Source organism: Agelaius phoeniceus, chromosome 3 (genome assembly GCF_051311805.1).
Source record: "Agelaius phoeniceus isolate bAgePho1 chromosome 3, bAgePho1.hap1, whole genome shotgun sequence".
Taxonomy (NCBI): domain Eukaryota; kingdom Metazoa; phylum Chordata; class Aves; order Passeriformes; family Icteridae; genus Agelaius; species Agelaius phoeniceus.
The window spans coordinates 107,588,403-107,612,563 of NC_135267.1; the positions used below are offsets into that span (position 1 = coordinate 107,588,403).

At 36.9% G+C, this 24,161-nt stretch overlaps 1 protein-coding gene across 2 annotated transcripts in view; it reads right to left on the reverse strand.

Moving 5' to 3' along the window:
• Positions 1 to 1,457: 1,457 nt before the first annotated feature.
• The window catches only part of ESF1 (ESF1 nucleolar pre-rRNA processing protein), a 30,928-nt gene continuing 8,224 nt past the window's right edge, over positions 1,458 to 24,161 (reverse strand). For both annotated transcript variants that reach the window (XM_077176109.1, XM_054630200.2), the window contains exons 7-14: positions 23,441 to 23,555; positions 22,333 to 22,471; positions 16,449 to 16,610; positions 9,719 to 9,840; positions 8,427 to 8,517; positions 3,700 to 3,767; positions 2,883 to 3,029; positions 1,458 to 2,731 (exon numbers count right to left, since the gene is read on the reverse strand). In XM_077176109.1, coding sequence (XP_077032224.1) covers positions 2,432 to 2,731; positions 2,883 to 3,029; positions 3,700 to 3,767; positions 8,427 to 8,517; positions 9,719 to 9,840; positions 16,449 to 16,610; positions 22,333 to 22,471; positions 23,441 to 23,555 — 1,144 coding nt within the window. In that variant the 3' untranslated portion in view covers positions 1,458 to 2,431. The remainder of the gene's footprint in view (positions 2,732 to 2,882; positions 3,030 to 3,699; positions 3,768 to 8,426; positions 8,518 to 9,718; positions 9,841 to 16,448; positions 16,611 to 22,332; positions 22,472 to 23,440; positions 23,556 to 24,161) is intronic.

The window sequence follows — 24,161 nt, forward strand, 5'->3', positions numbered from 1 at the left end:
TAAAAATAATAATGAAATTAGAGTAATAGAAATTTGGACAATTAGGACAAAACAAGACAATAAAAACAAAGAGGTACCGACAGTCCGGGTACCTCTTTCTGGGCAAAATAAGCCTGAAGAAGGACACACATTAACAGAGGATTAACCCTTAAAAGCAACAGCCTGTTGCATATTCATACACCTCATCCATGATGCATAAATTCCATTCAAACACAGGATTCTGTCTGGTCAGTGTCGGCTTCTTCCTCTGAACCCTGACTGAGTCTTCAGGACTGAATGAGGTAGGAAGAAGTTCGTTTCTTCTGATAATGGAGCAATAAATTCTCTTTCTCTGAAAGATTTAGGTGTCCTGTGGCTGCTATCTCAATGTGAGTCCTCTCTTTCAAAGTATCTTACAGAGCATAGTTTATATTTTAATATTATGTTATAACCTAAAACTATATTTAACACACTACTTAGTAAAATTAATACAACATAGATTTCTAACATAATACATATAATATTCATTTTAATATTTGCAAAAAGCCAATCATGAAATATGCCTTTTTCACATGCAGCACTTACTGTAGGGCTTCCTAATAACACCAGTTTCATCCACTGGCCAAAATCCATTTTGTAGCAAATAATAACTCTTAACAGATTGCTTTCATCAAGAGAAGTGTCATTTGCTTTCATGTTTGTGGTGAACACAGGTTATACTGTTTATTACATTAATTTAATGTATTAAACATTAGCAGGAACTTGCACTGCACTGGTGAGAGCCACACAAAGGATCATAGAACCATGGAATGGTTTGTGCTGGATGGAGCTTTTAAAGAACATCTAATCCAAACCCCCCTGCTGTGGATAGGGACATCTGGAAACTAAACTTTTTCACCCCCAGACTTTATTCCATCTCCACCACATCCTCATTGCCCTACACAGGATCTCCCCCAGGAATTCAGAAGGCTCCTGCCTAATAGTCACAGAAAACCTTTCTATGGCTTTTTTCCCAATAAAAATGTGCTTCCACTTTTGTATCGTTGACTTCTTTTTCCAAAGCCCAGCCTTACTTTTTTTTAACAACTCAAAATATGTCAGGAACAAATGCAAGTCTTTTTCAACACAAGTTTTTGGCACACAAAACTATGTGGCTTTTGGAGAGCAGCTTTTGTCTTCCACATTACCAGGTGCTTCCTATTCTGTTGGACAAAACTACAAGGAAATAACACGCACTCCACAAACCCTCAGGAAATCTTTGGATTTCTTTCACAGATTTTAACCTGAAGTCCAAATCCAAGTTGCCTTTTTTTTTTTTTGTTTCATTTCAAGCCCTTGTTATTCTTGACAGTGCTGAACTGAACCAAGGAGATTCCTCAAAGTACTTTTCTTCTTCTCAGATGGCAACTTGAAGTAGGACAGACTGATTTGAGAGAAAAGGAGGGTGTTGTTAAAAAAAAGAGGACTGCAACAGGATCTTGGCTTGTGCATTATATGTATTAGTTTTTGCACTGATCACAAGTATTCAGATATAATCTTTATTTAGCTGTTTGTCAGTATAACAAAATCTTTAAGTACATAAGGCATAGTTTATAGAAATAGTAGTGGGGTGAAACAACATGTTTTCTAAAATTGGATCGTCAAGATGTGCCTTTGATTTTTTTTTCCTTTTCCCCTCCCCACCCCCCCCTTTTTTTTAACACTTGCAATGCTGGAAGACTTTGTGTAAGTATTATATTCATGGAAATGTAATAACAATAAGAAAAGGTTTATTTTGATCTAATTTCATTTAGGTGTGAAAGAAAAAAAACACAGCTAGTACACAAAATTCTTTTGGGCCAATTTAAAATATTTATTTCAAAAAGATGTTAATGAAATACTTCTAAATGGCAATATTTCCATGAATTAGTTCTATGACCTTCAAGTATTTAAAGGAGAAATTAATAAAGCATTTATGCAATATTTTAAAAATCTACAAAAAACTTGTATACAAAATTTCTTCCATTTGTAGTTATATTATTACCTTCTTTATCAGGACAGGTATGTTTTACAGACTTCTGTGGGATTAAAGACTTTAAAACCACTTAGTTTCAGCAATAAACCTCTGCAGAATAGTTTTTATTATTTATAGATAAACCCATAATTATGATGTTTTTAGCCATCTTCAGCACTTCTATTATTTTTAAGAGATGACATGATACAAACCAAACCACCCCAAAACCATCATTTCCTTACATATGTGCAAAACAGTATTTGTTGTGGAAAAGAAAAGAGTGACTATAAGAAAAGAGTGACTATTACTCTGAACACTTCACAATTCACCAACACAGTTAATGAATTTTCAGGACATTTTGGGTGGACAGGAATTAGAGCAGGTCACAGTAACTTGAACAGATGTCTCCAGTTAGCAGGGCTTGGACTAAAGTAACGGCTGAGTAAAATCAGAGTTCAGTTATTTGAATTTCTGCTTTTTCCGTGCCTGAAACTCTTCAGTTTTATGTTTGACAGACTTGATTAGCATTGACAGGGCAGGATCTATGGCTTTCTTGGCAACCTCTCCTTTCTTTGCCATCTTCTTCTGCAGGCCCTTGTTTGCCTCCTTCAGATCTTGCTCCTTTTCTTCTCTTCGGCGAGCTTTCTCTTCCAGGATCTTTTCTACTGCTTTTGTCTTTTTGAAATTTGGATCTGAAGGATCCAAATTAAACAGGGGAGAAGTAAACATGGCTTGGAATCTTGTATCAGCAACATTAACCTGAATGGAGTAAAGAAGCATTTATTTTAGGTGAACTTTTCCCATGACAGCAAAGCTTTTAAGCCTAATAAAACATGAACTGCTTCAGAAGTCACAGCTCATGAGATTGCTGGAACTGCTCCAGTCACAAAGTCAAGAAGTTCACAATTACCTGGAAGTCATCTTCTAGTAATTCTTTCCTTTTCATAAGAAGTTTCTTTTTCTTCTTGCTCAGATTCTGTTGTTCTACGATCTTTTTATAATTAAAATGTTTTCTGGTGTCATCCTCATCATCCATCATCAGTAGGGCCATTTCAGCCTGTTACAAAATAAAAAAGTCCACGTATACAATGAAACTTTTCTATGAAAAAATTCAGCATGTCATTAATAAAGCCTGTATGAGTCTACATTTATTTAAATAAGTTGAAATAGGGTCAACAGAGCAGTATTATTTCACCCATAAAAACATTCTTTTATCATTTTGAGGTACAGTATTAATACAAATTGATTTCCTTCTTATTAGATATAAAATGAATGCAAATATGCATATTCAATTTTCAAACACAGTAATAATCTCATCTGAAAATTGTACCCTAGTACTTAGAATTAACTAACAGATACAATTTAATGCTGGTATTCATATAGCAAAATAAAAATTAACATATCTGGATTTAAGTAATTCCTTTAGTTAACTTGTGCTGATAAAGGATAAAAAGAAAACACAAAATAGCAAATAATCTTCAAGGACAAAAATAGACAGGACAAGGTTTGAACTCACAAACAGTTCATACAATACTGATGTTAAAAAAATTAAAACTTGGCACCGCCCAACACACAAACTTCTTGGAAGCTTTTGTTCCAAAAGCTCTCACTATTAAAATAGTCTAGTTTTATTTTACTGCCATCCTATGAAATTCTGCAGTTCCACTCACAAACACACACCAAATACTTGCAGAATTCATGCAATGCAACATTTTACATCACTTTACCTTCTGTTTTTCAACTTCATCTTCATCTTCTGAGGTACTTTCTACTGATTCTGGCTTCTTCTTTAAACCTAAGTGCAAATACAGGGCATGAACTTATGCATGAGGGCATCATTTACCTATAGCTAGAACTTCTAAGTAAATCTCATTTTCTTGCACTCAGTATTTGAATGTCAGATGTGGAAAAAGGCTGCAAAGTTAAGAAAAACCAAGAAGACTTAAAGCAATAAAAATGCACTGAATAGTTGTTCAGTTTAAGGAGGCAGCAACATTCCATGCAGTAAAACCATGGTTTTACTGTAGAGAGAAGTATCACAATAGTGCAGGCAAAGCCATGACATCACACCACTCCCAGGGCATTTTCTAGTGGAAATTAAAATATGATTGACTCTGCTCAGACTGAATATCGTTCTGAGGAAGCTCCCCTGCTCCCTTAGCATTCAGATACACGGTGCTGCTAATGACAGACATAATGAACAGTAACAGCATAAGACATTAGCCAAACCTCACTTCTAATGAAAACAGACTTGTTTATAAATCCTACAATATCAAATTATTCTCTTTGGAATGCCTGTAGATCTTGATCAAGAAAAAGCAGGAAAAGCAGAAGGTTTCCTGACCTGAACCACACACTCTGACCCTTGGAGCTTGGAATGACATTCCCAGGCAATTTTCTGCAGTCCACTGGGGGTACTCTTAGGGAAGATATTTGGGTTCATTTTGTTAGGACAGGTTTGTACTCAGACTAGGAATACAGACATGCCAGACACATGTCAAGTTATATCACTAAGGATACTCTGGAAGAGGATGCATTTCTTGAGAAAGGCTTTTTTCTGCCTTGACTATTCCCTTGACTATTTCTACATGGATTCCAAAGTGGAAATGGATTTCCAGAAGAAACAAACCACCACCACGAAAAAATAAACTATCCTGATGCACAATGTCATCAGCTGAAAAACTAAACTATTGATTTAGTAGTTCCAGAAAATGTGCAGGGATATCAAGATTCAGATATCACATTGTTACCTAAACTACACTATTTAAGTCACTGTGTAGAAGGGAGAAGTAAATGTCTTCTGTAGGCCTCCAACAACCATAGAATCTTTCCAACTTTCAGAAAAGGAGCACAGAGATAAAATTGGAGACAATTATATAAGAAGTTAGATCAATAAATTTCTTTTCTTTGTACACATTTCCCAAAGGAAAGTCATTCAAGTCACCTTCCCTCCTCTTTCACTCTATGGGGAATCACAGAGGTGATCCTTATGCCTTCAGAGCATTCTGTGGCTGCAGATGGGGCTGAACAAGGAGTTGGTATCAAACTGAGCTCTTCTCCATGAAAATAAATAAATTAGCAAACCCTTTATTTCTTACTTTCACTATGCAGCTAGTAAAACCAGCTTGGGACCTAAAATCACCCTTGGGACTCAAAAATCTATATAATACTGAAAATGGTTCTGCCTGAAAATCCACAAATGCATCATTTTCTGTATTATTAACATACTCCTGCTACAGTCCCTCCTCTTCCCACATACATTCTGTAGCCCCACCACACACACTTGTTGCACACTTATGGCAAACTGATTGCAATCCCTCAGATTTTTCCTAGCACTTCATCCCACTGCCATCTTTTAATCAGATTTGTCCCACCTACATCAGTGTGACACAGAACTAAATTGGTAGCTGCCACCAGGCAGTGTAAGAAGTGTCCAGTTTCTGCTGTAATTCCCACTCAAGCTGCCATTTGACTCTTTCTCAGCTCAAGAATTTTGTTTGCAACATTAACTTTGCACATCAACAACTTTGCAGCTGGCAGTAAAAGCTAATCATACCTTTGGGACTTCAGACACAGAAACTGACCCCAAATCAAAAACTTCTCTCACAAGACCTCTGCCTTATTCAGAAACTTGAGTCAGTCTCAGAAGCCTTGCAAAGACACATGGTAAATTAATCTTTTCATCTACTTTTATCTTTCAAGTACAGGTTCTACAGCTATACTCTGATTTTGTTGTTAAGCTCTTAAGTCCTTGCACTCATACTGCTCCCTTCCAGCTTTAAAGAGCCATCAGTTCCTACATAGATCATAAATTAGATCACAAGAAGGCATCTAATGGTTTGGAACTAATAGGAGTTACAATAATGTGTGGAGAATTCCTCAAAGGTTCAACAGAAACTATGTTTAATGGTCTAATGTGTTCTGAAACTGTTCAGTGATCCCCAAAAGCAGGGCCTTGCTCTCATGTTAATAAGCAATTACACTATTTAGCCATTAATTTTTCAACAGTTTAAGCTACAAGAATCATTTTGTCTCCCTTTTCTAAGACCCCATAGAAGCTGATGCAGTTACAGTGAAACTGGCCAAGCCAAACCCAAGTCTTACAAGGCTTTTTGAAACAGTATGGGCATCAGTGTAAAATGAAAAGTGACCTTTTTTTTTTTCCTTGACAATATGAAACTAGAGTCAAGCTTCTAGAATGGATCATCAAGGCTCATGTATCTGCAGCATCTGACATTTTAGTCTGTGGTACTATTAAAAAGTCACATGAAAACTGTGCAAAGCAAGTACTACCATGAACCCCACACAGAGAGCTTTTGGGCACAGCAGGCACAGAGAATTTGTGCTACCCTGCCTCTCCCAAGGTGAAGCAGCCACAATGTAAGAATCATTTCCTGCTTATCAGGAACAAAGACATACCTGAGGAACATATGCTTCAGTGGACTTCCCATAAATTCCACTTTTCCTTGCACAGCACTCAGAGCTTTTAGGACCTTGGTCTAGCATCTCCTTATACTCTTGCTTCCCTTCAATTGCCTCAGCTTTTGACAGAAACCAAGCTACACAAGACCCATGCATGTTACAGCCAACAAATGAATCCAGCACTACTGCACCCTCAGTTTCTGCACTGGTCCACGTAAGTCTGCAAATAAACCCTGTCATATGCTTTTTCAGCATAATCTAAAATAATCTGACAGTCAATTTAAGGGTGAAATTTCAATCTTCCAGGGGAATTGTGAAAGGCTTGTGAAAAATGATGGTCATTTAAGTTGCCTGTACCCTAAATACAAAGTTGGCAGAATTACAGCCAAGTTCAAAGATGACTGTAACCCATCTTCCCTCACTGGATAAGTTGTGCTTAAAAGCAACCCCAACTATGAGACAGAGGCTGTTCTGGGTAAACTTGGTGAATGCCAAAGTTGTGCTGTGTAATTTCCATTAAAATGTAAACTGGCTTACAGCCAGCCACTGTATTGTCCCTTTAGAACTTCCCCAGGGCTAACCACGTCCTGGTTTTCTCCTGTATCTCAGTAATTATCAGCAATCTTGAAGACAAAAGCTTCACTTTCTTAACTTTTATGTGTATTTAACTATCCTCAAAGACTCCACAAACATTAAAGTCTATTCTCCATGTCATGGACAAGGTTTAAAAATGTGCAGATAAGCTCATTCTCTGCTGAGCCCCTTTAGGACACAAGTTCTCACATAATGCAGAAGAAAACATTTCTTCAGAGATTTCACAGAGAACATCACACATCATATGAGAGTACCTAGGTAATCTTGGTATTAAAGAACAATTAAACAATTTGGTGGAAGGAATAGTTATCTTTACCATTAATTCCTTCAGCCTATACACCCTGAAAGCATGGCAGAAAACAGCACTGCATGACAATTTGGACTGTGGTGTTTTTTTCTAAAACATGGACAGGACTCACTCTACTGCTCTGCATTTCAGATTATTAAGTACAAAAGCATCCAGATTTGGGGAGTTAGTTATTTATTTTATTCTAAGATAGATTTTAATATTCAGGACAGAAGCCTGTGCTGGAAAGTATAAAATTAAAAGTAATTTACCCTTTTTAAATGGAACTTGGATCTGCACTACTATGCTCAAAAAAACCCCAACCAAACAACAGACTGGCAATATGAGTAAATCAGTTGCTACCTTCTTTATGTTTGTTTTTATGTAATTTTTCTTCTTTTACTATACAGTAATATGAGCCACCCTTAGGATCTGGCTCCCAAAAGTATGGAACATCAGAAACTTACCTTTATTAATTTTACTCAGCAAAATCACTCAAAATAAATTTGCTGTTACTATGGCAAAAGCTAATTTAAACATCAGAATAAAAAGCTTGTAAAATGGTATCCTAAAAATCTAAACTGGGCAAGTTATTTTCTAAAATATTACATTTCACTGTTGGGGTTTCTTAGCAGCCAAGAGTACTCCAGTAAAAATATCGGAAAAGTAAGAAATCACTAAGAAAAAAGTGATTTCTTCTCAAAGACAACTTTGTTTATGATGCAAAAACATTTGACATTTTTGCAACTGACCCAAGCTTCAAAGGGACCCATATATATATATATATATATATATATATATATATATATATATATACACACACACATATATATATGGCTCTTCCTAAATAAAAAGACTTCAAAAGCAATGGAGCTCTTTTCTCTAGAATACTTAGGGGAGCAGCTTGTTTTTAACAGCCATCCCCAGAAACTGGATAACTCATGGTCTCTGGTGAAAGCCAAGAGAATATTCCTTACCATTCCATGTATTACAATACTCATAATTTTACAGGAATAGCAATTTTAGGCAAATAACACCTACTTCATTTAATTCTGAACATTCTATCTCTGTGTTCAGCCCAGCCTTTGTTTTGGAAACTCAGTATTTAACAAAAGGGCAGATTTACTCGAGAAGTTGCCTGTCTTGACTGACCTGTTTTCTCAAATTCTTCAGCAAAGTAGGGGTCATTGAGATCAACATCAGGTGGAAGTTCATCTTCACTCTCTTCTCTCTCAGCAGCAGCCTGTAACAAAGCACAAACATTATTTCAATCACCATTTGATTATTTCAACACTATTTCAATCAATCAACTATTTAAGTTTTGTTGGAACGAGATATTCTGTTAGTAGCTATTAAGATGAAAAATGAAATACTGTACATGGATCATCAAAAAACCAGAGCACAGTAAAAATTGATAGTCATTGACAATTGATAGAAATTGACAATTTCAACCCTCTTTGATGCATTTTATTAGGCATATCCCCAAACTGTGATACATCAGACAACCATTTCAACAAAATTACAGGATCAGCACTGTTATGTCCTTACTTTTTGTTTCACAAAAGCTATGCTTGGGGACAAATTTGAGTAAGAAAGTTCATTTTGCACTGCAGACTTCAAAAAGCTGGAGTTCAGATTTAAAAGAACAAATTTTCTTACTGGTAGTAGTGTGTCATACACCTTGCTCCTTGACTTAATTTATCAAACTGGACAAGCATGTCAAGCTAGAGAAAGTTGTTCTGCTACTGAACAGTGCTGCTTGCTCCATTTTGAGCACTTATCAGCTTAAAGAACTTACTCATCAAGTGTCAGTTAAAATTAATGGACATGGACAGAGTAACTCAAGGTGTAGAGTTTACTCTCAGAAGTGTAATTCAGCAATGTGAGTTACACTGGAAGTAATTGAAGACTTTAGAAAATCTAGATTCTGCATGCCACATGCCTTTTTTTTTCTCCTGCAATTTGAAATTTGACTTGCTCTTTGCAGCTATTAATTCTTTGCTATTACAGGTTTGGGAAACAAGTCTGAATTATTTTAGCCCCAAAATTTCCAAATTATCGTTGTCATAACAACTACAATTATCATTGTCATAACAACTTTGAGTTGATATGCACACAGGAGCAAAAAGACCATTTCTAATGCATTAAAAATGCAAATTAAAGCCAATTATTATTATGACTAATTTATCTTTACAGCAGCACAAGTAGGTAAAAGGTGTTTTGTGTAAGCATATGTATGATCAGCAGTATGAATATCCTTTTCCTCTGTAGGTTTGATGAAGTCCTCCCAGTACTTCCACATGAGTGACCACTGAATATTCTAACCTTAAAATAGCACTGGCAGCTGGACAATTTATTCTGTTTATCTGAATCAAACATTAACAACAAATAAGAAAAGAAACAACAACTCCCCCTCAAATGGCCAATATAAACATATAAAATACCTTTCTCTTTTTCTTAAGCATTCTTTTTTCTTTCTTCTTCTCTAGATATTTTTGCCATGGAGTCAGGTTATCTTTTCCCTCCAACCTGTTTTTGACCATTTCTTCAGCACTTTCTTTGAGGCCTGGGAAAAAAGCCATATTTTAAAAAACGTGATGAATCTGATTTTTTTTTAATGAACTGTTTTCTCCTGTGCAAAAGAGCTATCTAGCTTTTATTCAACAGTCTGTGCAAACAACATAAATATTGCTTAAAAGCCCATCTTAATAAAGAAGATTGCTTTACAGGATGTATTTTTCCAAATAAAACATTCCTTCAGTAAAAACTGTACAAGAATCAGAAGAAGTGTTGGCTATGTGGTGTCTGATCCCCAACACACCTGCTGTTCCTCAGAAAGGTCTCCTCTCCAGACATGCAATTGTGCAGTCTACAGATGCACAATAAAACCAACAGACATACACAGAGCCCTTATGTTTAATGCACCACACCATCATTAGTTAAAATTCTGAATTAGTTACGTTGCTGAAGCTTTGCCTCTGTGACAATGCTCTGACAATGCTGTAGGATCTCTGCTGAACACTGTATTTTTCATTTTAGAAAAGTAAACCCCATAGAAGTGCAACACATGTGGCTCTTAATAATTCTGGCCTAACAGGATCAGACAGTTAAGTTTGCATGTGTGAGTTAGGTTTACATTAAATTCTGTAATTTAGCACAGACATCTACTGTTTCCATGCCCAACACTTTCATCTGCATAAACAAGTGTGTCCAAACCTTTAAGCCTTTTGTAAACAGAAGAGAATGAAGTTTTCTATAAGAATGCATATTTAGAGTATTCAATGATGGAGGAACATCACCTTAAAAATAAATCCATTAAATATCTGAAGCATTCCCATGTAGAATACTTAAAATCAGAATATGCACTTCATTTAAAAGCAATGTTCTCGTTTTGGTAAAAAGTTCCATACGCATCAAGAATACTTTTCTAAAATTCATTGCATCACAGAGCACTTGGATGTTATGAGGATGAAAACTGATTTCAGATGCACCTCATAAACGTTCAGCCCACTCTTCAGAAGATGGGCACTTGCAAAAAATAAATTCATGATCTAAGGAGATTAAGTGACTTTAATGCAATAAACTGGAGCACAATTCATTCAAAGAAATGGAATTGACTTTCCTGGTAGGAGGTAACAGCCTGGGCAATGACGTATTTTTCTCCTACCTGCAATTCCTTGTTTCATTCACTAAAACTTTGTTTTTTACTTTGGCAATAAATCAGATATCCTACAGGTAACATTGTCTCCCACAAAATGACTGAGTTTTCTTGGGAATTTGTAGGAATCCTGTTTCTGTTTCACTCTCCAAGCCTGATATTTATTGTGTCTTCCCCAGTCCTACTTCTGGTGGTCTCCCTTCAGCATTCTCTTCTGCCACACCAGTCCAGCCCTGACCTAACCACATCCTACTCTCCCAGCCCTCATCCCAGTTTTATTGCTTAGAAATCATACTCAGACTTCTCCAGATGCCCTAGACTAGATCCCATTCTTTCTCCCAGATTTCTCAGTTGCTAAGTCCCCATTCCTCATCATTCCTTCCAGCTCTCCTCAGTATGGAGGCACTGAAAACAATGATTGTGGTGGAATAAACAGGGCAGCTTTCATGGACAGCTCTAGCCATCCCGAGAAGAGCAGCCAGAACATTTTTTTCTGAAAAACTGCAAACACTAATCTCTGTTTTTGAGTTCATTGACACTCCAAAAATCATTTCAAGGCTGGGGAGCTGGTTACAACTTGTCTGAAATATGAAGTGTGGACAAGATCTAAAATCATATTAAAACCATAGGATCATAGGAGGAAAAGAGTGGAGCAAAAACAAGATAAAGGATCCTTCTACTACTCTGGAAAGGTGCCAGAATGAACAGTAAGTGGCAAACTGTCACAGCCACAAAAATTGGGTACTTAACCAGCAAACAAATCAGAGCCACGAGAAAGGAAGGATTTTGCATAGATTGACTAAAAAACATGCCAGTAAGAAACTGTCATACAAGAAGAAATATTTGGTTATCTTCAAAGTCCATGAAAGCAGAGTCATCAGCTTCCTTGAAACTGAACCACTATAACTTTGAATACTTTGTAGTACTTTTATGGAAAAAATTACTGGTCAGGTAACAACCTTGCAGATTCTCTTTGAAGATAGTATATATTTTTTTTAATTCTGTATTTATGTCACATCTCCAGCAAAAGAGAGACCCAAAATCTGAAAGGAAGTTACAATATTTCTGATTTATTTGCCTGGAAAATTGAATCATTTGATCCATCTGGCACTGAAGAACTTGGAGGAAAATCCAACCCTTTCTTGTGGTATTTGGCAGTCTCATGAAAGGCATTAGAGTTTCTCCACAGATTAGAATGGCTTAGAAACTACTGTCCAGACCACTTCCCGAGCAGAAGAGTGTATTTAAGTGGTCAAAAGGATTTTGATTCCAGAAAGTGAAAGGAATTGTCTACTTTAGGTAGAAATACTAGCTGGCCATAGAAAGGTCTAACTTATATACCCTTATTGACATAATTTTTTATTTAGAATTAATGAATCAATAGTTTTATTTAATCTTCACAAAAGAGGGGAAAAGGTCATCTATATTAGCATGCAATAAAATCATACTTCAGGTAAAGGATTAAACATGTTGTAAATACTACAGCAAACCTAAACACACTTCTGTTCACACTGGTGGAGCAGCAAGGGATGGGTGCAGGCAGAATTTTTACTTCTCCAAACACTCAATTCTGAAAACTCATGGAAGTTTAACAGCCTGCAAGTGTCACTGTTATTAGAGGCTAGAAAGGTACATTTCTGTTCTCAGGAAACCTAAACAAACAAGTTAATCTTGTGTGTAATGCCTCACCAGAAGAATGAAACACCTTGTTGCAGGTAGCTGAAAGGAACAGCAAATAGAAGTAGTCTGATAACATTAGAATTTGTCACCTCCAAAGACAAAATATTTCAAGCCAGCCAAATTTTGCTAAGCAGTAAAACTGCCTGTGAGAACCCACCACAGGTAGCAGCTGTCAGGTGTGAGCCCCCCCACAGCTCAGCACATGCTGCAGGAGCTGAGGACTCTCCAGGAAGGGACACACTCAGCAGTGACCCACATGGAGTCTAATAAATATTTCCTATGGAAATATTTCCTATGGAGTCTAAAGAAATATTTCCTACGAGCCTTTCTGTGCTCAACATCACCTCTAACTGTACACTTGGGCTTTACTATGCACTTTAAGGACACCACAGCCTTCTATTCTACTTCTGACCAAAACAAATTTGAAATTTTGCTCTAAGCCTAGCTAAATATTTACATCTCGTTCTTCCCAATGGAAAAGTTTTGAAGTTCAAAAAACGCCCCCAAAAACTTGGCTGAATATCATCAAGAAAATGCAGTTGTGGTCTTCTCTCTTTTCACTTTCTAAGGGGAGCTTTGGGAGCTGGATAAGGATTCATAGTAATTGTTGCTTAAATCAGATATGATTAAGAAAACAGATGGATGCTTGAATATAACACTGATTTTGTGCCTAGAAGAAACAGACCAAAGAGAGTTGGAACTACATCTAATTTATTTTTGCTGGCACGGTGGTTTATTTAAAACTATTTTGATTCAAGAATAACTGAATCACTGACAAAGTATGCTTTCTATAACCATGTGTAAATAACTCTGCCAAAACTCAAAATTTTAAATTAATTCAAATATCTGCCTTTCAACTGAAAAACTTCCTAGATTTAACTGTTGTAATTCTTCCATGTATTAAACATTTGGACAGGAAAAAGATTTTGCAATAAGTCAAGCACATTAAGGCAGAACATGATAATAAAAATATTTCAACAGACATAATCTAGTTCTGAAAAAAACTAAGGAGTCTTCAGAGAATACAACAAAAACTATTTGTGAATGCCCAGAATGCTCCAACTAAACAGAAATGATTTTGAAATTTAAAAGAGCACATTTGTTCAAGGAAAAAAACCATAACTAACTATCCTCCCTCCCATAAGGAAGCACAGCTTCAAGCATGTATAAATTGCCAGAGCTATAAACTACTGTGCAGCATGTACAGCCTATGCTCCACAATACAAAAATAAATATATAAAAGAGTAACCCCTTCAGGTGTGCAGGACCTCTTCATCAAATGCTGCCTGAAATAAGTAATGGCTGAATTTTTTGACTCAAAAGCAAATTTAAGACACCCATTTTTACTTTTATGACTTGTGTTTTAGACAAAACTGTATTGCAGGGGCCAATAGCCAGAAGTGGCACTGCTGCCCTTGTGGAGGGGAACAGTGTCCAAAAAAGGCAAGTGAACACTTCTGTGATTTCCAGAACCTCTGCCCTTCAATAAACCTCTCATTTTTCAGGGTAAGAAATGAGGAAATGTTAACATATACTGTAAAATCACAGTTGCTAAATTAACATCAAATACTATAAACTAGCCATGTAAAGTTCATTGTGCACACATGCACATCGAACCTAAAATTGTATGAACAAACCTGACCCTGTGCATGGACATCCAGCTAAATTCAGACAAAAATCAGTCAAATTCATCAAGATAGGAGGGGTTTATTTGGTTGTTTGGGTTTTTTTACCATCCCTCCCTCCAAAGAGATAAGGACATAGCAAAAGTCTTAGGAGTCCTACAAGAAGCTGCAGTAGGGAAGGGGTTGGACTAGGTGTAAGGATGTAACAAACTAAATTTTCTAAAGTCAAGTTCCATTGCAAAGAAACAAGAGCCCATGCAACACAGACCTGGATTCCATCTCTACTACAGTTAATACCCCATTGCCACTAAATGTGAATGCAATTTACTCATAACATGCAAGGTACAGTCTTAAGGACAGCCTCTTAGAAAACTTTGTGCTCTCTCAGGGCAAGCAAGGCTGAAGAGTTTCCTTTGGTCTCCCTTAAAACAATTTTCCATCTCCTAAAATGAATGGCTTACTTTAGATTCCTGAACATGTTACCACATTAAGTTGCTCAAACTTTTATAAATTTACAGGACTTCTTTCATACAATTTTCAAAATTCTTCAAAAAACAGAATGAATAATAAACAAAAAACCCTCCAAACGTGTTTTCCAAAACCAACACAAAAAAATAGTTACTTTAACAACACCTAAATACAAACATATATAAATACAAAACACACTCCTAGCAGCAATTGATTCCCCTGTGGTATCCATCTTCACTCTGAAAGGTGGCAAAACAACAAATCTCTGTAGAAGTCTTATAAAGCTACCTATCTATGAAAGCTCCTTGGCCTTGAATGCTCAGTGACACAATGAATTAACTACTGAGTGAGCAACATTGTGAATGCAAGTACTGACATGCTGTGGACAGATGGAGTACAACACTGTGTCAGTGAGCTCTTGTCCTGGCTGCATGATACATGCTTTTCCAAAAAGGTTTTGACAGAATTCATGCCAGAAATTATTGAAATTATAAAAGCATGATTGAAAGCACACAATTTTTAATGCCCATGTATCCTTTTGAATACAGGTCTGATGAAGAAACAGGAATAAAATTGTTCTGTTCAGTTATGTCCGTTTCAGTGAACCGTCAGAAATGAGAATATTTCAAACCAAGCAGAACTTCTATTCAGCAGAAGTTACCTGAGTTACAACTCAGAATAATATTTGTATAAATCATATCATTAGATATGCATTCCTAGCTGGGATTAACCCATCAGCAGTGAAGGGCCTGGATCCTGGCATGTGTCTGGTCTTGCTCCATGCAGTAACAGAACAGGGCTGTGTCCTGACAGGCTGCAGTGCCATAGCTGCTCCCAAGAAGGGAATGTCATTTCCTACTCTTTCAGCTGCACATTTAACCCTCTGAACATTTGCCTATTTGACATGCTAACTCAGTGGAAAATACCCAGATTTCTTCTTTTCCAGAGTAGTTCTGTTACTTTAGCAAACAAAATTAGGCTTTCAGAGATGTACCAAGTGGCAGGGCTGGTACAGGCAGTCAGAATGAGCTCTGGGCCAGGATCAAGTTGATGCCACAGTGCAAACCTTTCCCTCTGTGGATGTAGGGAGCTATTAAACTGGCTCACTGCACCTCACAGAAAGCATTCAGTCCGAGTGGCTTTTTGTCACAAAGCAAAAAGAGAACTAGGCACTCATGCATGGCTCTCCAGATGAGTTATGCTGGGATGCCACATGGCTAAGTTACCTTTCACTGATTTCCAGGTGTCAATCTGGATGTCACTGTTCCTCAGCCATTCCTCATACCTTGCCTTCTCCAGAGCAGTTTCACTGGAAGGTCAGACTTCTTCCTCTTTGCTCCCCCAAATCTTTAGCATTATGCAAGCAACACTTCCAAACCACTCTGCTCTAATTATACACTATGTTTCCAAATCATACTGTTTTTCATTTTTAAAAGTGTAAGTATGTTTTATGACTCTATAGCAAACACATGAATTCTACTTAAAAAACATCTATAAAGTGATAATTCAAAAAGCAAGTACAAAAAATCCTGGCAAAAAATGATCTATAAAAAGAAACTTACAGCTGAGGAACTGAGTCCAGTCATGTTATTTCTTCTATTTCCCTCTCTGTAAACAATATGGATTTCAATTTATGGGGAATGTTTCTCCTACTATAAACTCAGCACCTTACACTATATCCTTGTCAGCAGACCAAACTGCATATCTGCCAAGGCAGGAAAAGAAAAAAAAAATAAACCCTACCTGGAACCCATTTAATCTCCATTCCTATATCCTTTTCTTCCTGTTTTTTCTCTTTTTCTTGGATGCTTTGCAAAAGTTCTCTGTACTTGGCAATTTGCTCTTCATCATCTTTTTGGCTTTTCCTGGGTTTGTCATCTTCCATTTCATGAGCTACATCACCATCTAGGAGGAGAGAGCAAAGTTATCACAGAGAGCCTCATGAAAATGAGCAACTGAAGTTAATCTTTATGAAATAAACCTAAGATACACAGATTATTTCCAGAAGAAAATATAAAATATTTTCATCTATTATTACCCCACAGAGTAGCCAGTTGAAGAATTCCCTTTTTTATTTAGATGAAATAAAATAGTATCTGAAAAGACAAAAGACAATTTGTTCTGCAAAGGAAATCACTCACTGGAAACACATCCTTCACTGGATTTTAGAATTATTACTTTCAGAGTCCCTTCCAGCAGAGTGGAATGCAAATCTCCAAAACCAGCCCTTTGTGTAGATGGGCATTACCTCTGCTAACTTCCAGTCAGCTGGAACCTCCCTGATTATCCAGGACTGCTCAAAAATGATGGCAAGTGGCTAAGAGCATATGGCATGTGCCAGCTCCCTCAGTACCCTTGGGTGGAGCCCATCTGGCCCCACAGACTTTTGTGTCTCTATTGTGGTGTAGCAGATCACTGACCATTTCTCTTTGGATTAAGGGGGCTTCTTTCTGCTCCCAGTTCAGGTACCCAGAGAACTGGCATTACTGTTAAAGACTGAGGCAAAGGAGGCATTAGTACTGCAGTCTTTCACTCATTCCTTGTCACAGTGCTTCCCCCTACATCCAGTAAAGGATGGAGATCCTCCTTAGCTCTCCTCTTATTGCAAATGTATTTATATAGACAATTTTTTATTTATATAGACAATTTTTGTCTTCCACAGCAGCAATCGGGTTAATTCCTAGTTTGGCTGTAACCCTTCTTATTTTCTCCCTGCACAACCTCCCAACACCTTTGTAATCCCCCTGAATTGCCTGTCCCTTCTCCCAAAGTTCATAAACCCTTCTTTCCAGCCAAAGCTCTGTTCAGCCAGGCCAAGCTCAGTCCCTGCTGGCTCATCTTTCACATGGCACATGGGGACAAGTCAGCTGCAGCTGCTTTTCTACATTCCTCATCAGAGATCTAAGAGGGAAGCATCTGCTCATCCAGAAAGCAAAAGGCAACTCTGTTTTGAAGACAAGTAGAAAAAGAAGACATTTGGTTGTTTCTTATTCCTAGTGCCCTGAGAAAGAAGAGGCTGTACTGCATGGGAACTGAAAAAAGCCTTAAGCTAAAAGAGGATCCCTAGAACCTGGATAGGCAAGAGGCTACCAGTTTGTATTTATCACTTGTTTTGCTAAGAGAAATCTAAGTGGCAATGCATATTGTCATTCTTTCTCATTTAGACAGAACTTGTATTTCTTCTGTCAAAACTGACAGTTAAAAAAAAAATGTTCAACATTGCCTTCAAAAGAACTGAAGGAGCTTTTAATTCTGTAAGCAAATAAAGCACATTTGACAACAGCTGCAAGAAAGGAAAGTGAGCTGAGTTTGCTCTCAAAGTTTGTTCAGAGTTCAAATAACCTTGTCAGTGGCTTTCAAGTATCAAGCTGTATTGCACAACATCAGGAACCACTTTCTGATGGATATTAAGGCAGCAATACTTTCTGCCAACAGCTTGTTCAAAGGCTTTTTGAACAAAACACACAAACCAAAAAATTCTGGGGCATTAACTGCTGCACTGCAAGAGAAATACAATCAACCTGGGAAGGAGAAAAAAGGCAAGAACTGATGAAATTTAGAGTATAAAATACAGGCACATTCTTATTGTTTTCAAAAGAAAGTAGTAATAGAAGTGCTATAATATTTTAAAATAAGGAAGTTCAAATAGCGAGGCTGGTCAGAAATATTCCAATACAATTTGTTTTTCAAAGATGACATTAATACCAAATATAACCAAATGCAGAGGTTCAATAAATTAAATCAGTGACTGGCAGCTGAGTTAGCTGAGATCATGTTCTTGTAATCACAGGGTTGTGAGGAGATCATGTTCTTAGTTTAAGAAGAGATTATCTTGCAATAGCTGAGTAAATGATTCTTTTTTTACAAAAACTCAGCCTTAGAAACTAAAGACAGTAGAAAACTTTTTGCAGATATAACATCTGACAAGAGGTCTGCTGCAAAGCTGAATTATTTTAAAGGTGGGGGAAATTTTATTTCCATGATGTAATGGCAAAGCAGAAAACTCAGCTACTGACTTGGATGCTGATGGCCATACCATAAAAATTGCCCTAAATGTCTCAATTTTATTCAGGGTAGTTACTCAAATTCACATAGATAAAAAATAAAAACCAAAATACATACAATGCATGTAGACCCAGAGAATTAAAACAAAAAAGCTTTACACTCCAGTGTTCAAGAATCAAGTCTGAGGTAGAGGTTTTTGCACTACAGCATACTATGAAAAATTAAATATGTTGATGTCAATTGTGAGCCAGAGAATAATGTCAAAGAAAACACTGGGGTTTAACCCCATTTTCCCCACATTCTAAGCACTTCCTGAACAAGGATTTGTGCAAATCCCATTAGTTCATCCCAGTGATAATAAAAAAAATTAAAAATTTAGAACACAAATTTAGAATACAAGAAGAAGAAGTTTATTCAAAGCCTACCAAAGTTAATGCCTTTTCATAAGATTTTTCAAGGAGAAAAGATACTGGAAGAAGAGAATGCAAACAGACAGATAACAGTAAATTAATGGCAAACACTGAATTATGGCTTTTTCTTAGATTTTTTTTTGCATTTTCCTTCAGGTCTGTGTAGTCTAAGTATTGAGGGCTGTGCACTGGGTGCAGTTTTTAAACCTGCCCTTGCAAACCAGGTGAGTTTTGTAGCTGCAGCCTTCAAGCAGCTGTCTGTGCAGAGGTGAGCTGGCACCACTGCAGGCACAGCTCTGAGCCAGCCAGACCTCAGGCAAGGTTAACACACTCTGGCAATCAGAGGCAGTCCTGAGCAGGGACTCACTGGCCTGCAAAAGCACAGGGAGATGTGCTCTTCATGTTACTGGACACCTCCAACAGTTGGTATCAACTTCCTAGGAGGAATGCTGCCATGACCCTTCTTGGCCTTACAAGCACCTTTAATTACAAACCAAACCCAACAGCTCCTGCAAACATGCTTTGGAAAAGTATCCAACATCTGCATCAGTTATATCAAGTTTCTGATGTTTTACAGAAAGCAAATAATCAGGTTGTGGTATTTGCATTCTGAAATTCCCATGAAATTCCACCCAGGCTTGGCCAACTCATAAACTGCTAAACCCTCTTGCTGCTTCTTTCCACAGACAATAGTAAATAACCACATGTTCTACTTCTGTCACCCTCCATTTCTTAGCCTTCTGTAATAGCTTTAGCAAATATAAACACATGTGGATACTGTTCATTTTTAAGAGAAAAAGGCTGTACCTTACCTAATAAAATGCTATATATGCATTTAAATTTATATACTAATAGTCATGACTTATTGCAACAAATAGATTTCAGAGTTGTAAAAATATTTGAAAACTAGTCTGATTCTATCTAACCTTAATTATTGAAAATAAGATTTAGCAGCATTATTTAAACAAAAATTCTTCCCTCCCTTCCTTTCACTGCACTTGTGTACCTCTGGTGTCAGGACAGCAGCACAAAAGACCTACTGGCTTTGTGGAGTCTTATATTGGAAGTCAAATACCACAGGAGACTGGGCTTCCTGCTCAGGTTCCCACTGAGGAGAGCAGGGATCTACATGGAGCTCCTACAAGCCTGGTGGTGTTCAGTGCTTGGACAACTCTTAGGTTTAACTTTTAGTTTTCTCTTTGTGGAGTCACAACTTGGATCCAATGATCCTCATGGGTCCCTTCCAACTCAGGATATTCCATGATTCTATCAAGACCAGCTAATTTAAAAAAGTCCTGTAAAAGTATTTATCATAGAGTCTGTTTCACTGCTTGTATGCTGTGCAAAGCAGAAGAGCAGAAAAGATGTTGCTCTTGTAAAGATTAAAAAACCCAAACAGATTAAAAGCTTAGACATAAACCCCATAATGCTTAATTTGAAGCATATTTAAAATGTCATACACTAAATCACTGGTCCACATTGTCAAAATAGCAGTTATGGGCTGGATTTGATGAATGCCACAAACACTTCCTAACTGGGGTAAATGTACCCAAGTAACAGAAAATTCAGAAGCAATGTAAAGGACAAATTTTGTGCTATGAACCACAACATTCCAGGTCACTGAAATCCTTGATGTTACAGAACTGTTGTTTAACAGTAATACTAACATTCATGGTGCACATATTTTAAGTTGAAAAATTCCATGAAAAAAAATGTTACAACAGGCCAACAAAAACCCTTTTAAAAATAAAACATTTTAATAAGTTTGAAAAGTACGAATAGAAGTCCAGGACATTTTTTCCTCCTTATCAGACTCCTACATTTCCATTCAAGCAGCTGACATTGATTTTTCCCATTTGTGCATAGCACCACATAATTCTGCTGGATGGAACCCTGACAGATGGAATCCTGTTTTGTATCACATAAGTGAATGGATAAAATGTCAGGAACATATTAAAGACATGACAACATAATTCCTCTATTAGCAACCTACTTTTCAAAACATCATTTGAATCTAGATATTTCCAGATTTAAAATTTATTAGCGTGGTAAGATTATTTAAGGTCATTTTTTTTCCCTTCCCAGCAATGGAACTTTACTCTTTAAAATTCCTGAAGTGTTGTTCACATGAATATTTGCTTTCATCACCACCGTATCACAGATGCTTATCTTTAGCAAATTGATAGCCTTGTACCTGAGAGAAGATGTAAGTGCTCTACTCTGCATCCCCTGGTCCCCTTTACAGACTTCACTAAGTATTGCTAGAGAAACTAAAGTGCATTACAGTGCAGTTTGTGAGTTTTCATGTGAGGAGAGAAACAAGTGGACAATATCACTGCCAAGATGAGAGAGTTTGCTGCCACAAGATTTCCCAACTCTATAACCAGAAGAATCTGTAATGTTTTTTTGCATGCTCCAAGCTCATCTCTGATTGCAGCAACCTGCTTTAATGCGGTATAAATCAATTTTAACATCTGTTTGAAAGACCTAATTAAGGTTTAATGAAATTTTATTTGCCTTGTAATCTAGGCTGTATATATTACTGAGAGCAGGATGAATTTTAGAATGAAAACAAGCAATTTAAAACAGGAATTTAAACATTGCTGCACCATATGCAGAAGACTCATACACCTTACAAAGTTAGATGAAATTCTCTTTATATTCTTAAGAAGTCTGTGAATCAAAAAGCATTTGAAAGATGTTCCTGCTCATTTAGTCATTATCCACCTTGCATTTCAAACTAGGACTTTTCCTCTGAAAAGGAAACACTTCAAGTTCTATGGGCCTATAATTTATCTCAGAAATGAACAGGTTAAAAGCAGATATTGCCAAATTTGACAGAGAGATGTCAAAATACCCTGAAAAAAGAGAAAAAAAGGGAGTAAGAGAAGAAACAAATTGCAAGAAAATGATTTTCTACTCAGAGGTGCAAGCCCCTATTCAGAAAGCAGCTACTGTAGTCCAGTGGAAGGTGTCCCTGCCAATGGCAGGGTGTTGGAGCTAGATGTGCTGGTCTTTAAGGTCCCTTCCAGTTTGAACTATTTAAAGATTCTGCTCAGGGGCACAATCATTATACAACAAATATAATACTGTCCCTGTAGAAGATGATATTCAGAGCATTTTCTATAGATATGACACTTAAATATGTAAATAATTTGTATTCAAAACCCTACAGCTAATGGCTTTGTGTACAATATTTATTACCAAAGTACCTTGCTGCTGTTCCTCCTCTTCTTCACTTGATGAAGCCAAATAAGCTTGGAAATCCATGTCAAGCAGCTCCTCTTTGTTAAAAGTTCTGCTGAGTGATGTTACTCGCTCATGATCTGTCTCATCCCATGTGATATCTACCTTAAAAGAAAGAATGCCAGTTGTAGAACTGGAACACTAAAAACTAAACACTGTAACACTGTTCTTTCAAGGAAAATGATTTTATACTTTCCATTCAATTACCTGTTAGTAATGCTCTCTACAGTAACTCACTATAATAACCATTTAGTAACACGAATTTAATGAGAAATTTTGGAATTTATTCTACTGTCAGTTTTAATGAATTTGAGCTACAAGAAAAACAGCAGAAATCTCGTGCACTGAATGGTTCTGTAACAGCAGGTCCTGCAACACAAAACCTCTGTGAGCCAAATTTCCTTTGTGACAACAGATCCTGGAGTTGAAGCAGCCACCAGCCCCTCTCTTTTCCTCTTCCAGCAGCAATTCACTGCAGGAATCACACATGGAATCACACACGGATTTTGATGGAGACAATGGAAGCGTTTGCGCAACTGCGCCCTGGAGCAGAAGATGGAACTGATCTGACTGAAACGTGATCCAGCACAAAGTGCTTCTCTCTCAACTAATCACTTCTCCAATCTGCTTCACTTCATGGCCAGATGGAAATTTTGGCTCTCAACAGGACAGAGTAGGAATGAATTGCTACAAGGAAGGGAAGCAACTGTTGAAGCCTGGCGTTACTACCAAAAAAGCTCTTATTGATTTATACACTAACATCCATTTTAGGCAAATAAAAGGATTTCGCTGTAAATAACAAAGCAATTTTATGTGCAACTTGTCACAGGGATATAATGAGGTCAAAATTCAGTATTTAATTTGTAAAAGAGAAGCACAATCCCCTTTAAAATCCAAACCAGGGTTGCAACTTGTAGGTCCATAGCATGCTTAAATCTTTTAATATGCTAGATGTCTTTATTTTGAAATGGTGGAGATAAACAAGGAATCTTTTCCCCAGTACATATATCATTCATAAGCTGACAGCAAAACTAAACAAATAAGAAAAGCATTACAAAAACACTGTAAAGATACCTTTGATGTTCCCATAGCAGCAGATGTGAAGTACTTTGGCTTATAAGCAGCTATGTTCACTTCTGAGGCTACATCTTTTGGCTTATCATCAAATGTAACATTATCTGGAATAAATCTTGAAGGCAAAGAAAACATGTTATTCTTCAAATACACTGGGAAATTGCATAGTATAAACAGCCTAAGCTTTCCTGAGTATGGTACATCAGCATGAAAGAATTAGCTAAAATAAAAAGGGGGTCAGCCTGAGAAGGGAACAGAAGATATGGACAAGTACTCCACACATGTAAGATTTATTGCCTGGCTTCTGCAGATCTGTTCCACAGGTTTTCAGTGTATAACAACACCCTCTTTGGGAAGTATTTCTGTTTTCAGCCTGGTATAAAAAGGGTCACAGGTGCCTTTTTTGGTGGTTTTGTTTTAAGAATGATCTTCTCAGAAAGTTTAATATTAAAAATTAAAAAGAAAAAAGTGAATAAAAAAGGATTTGGAAACAGATGAATGAGAAATTCCAAACCTTTTAGGAAAGCTTGGTACATCTTGAAAATTATAATTAGTAAGGAAAACAAAAATTAACAAGTAGCAATTGAAGAACTTAGTTTAAAAAATCCCAAAACCTTTGCTATACTACTTGAGAAATTACTTGTGATTTTTTTAAATCCTTGCAAATGTAATAAAATGTGATAAACAGTATTCAACATTAAAATTTAACAAAGCAGAAGAT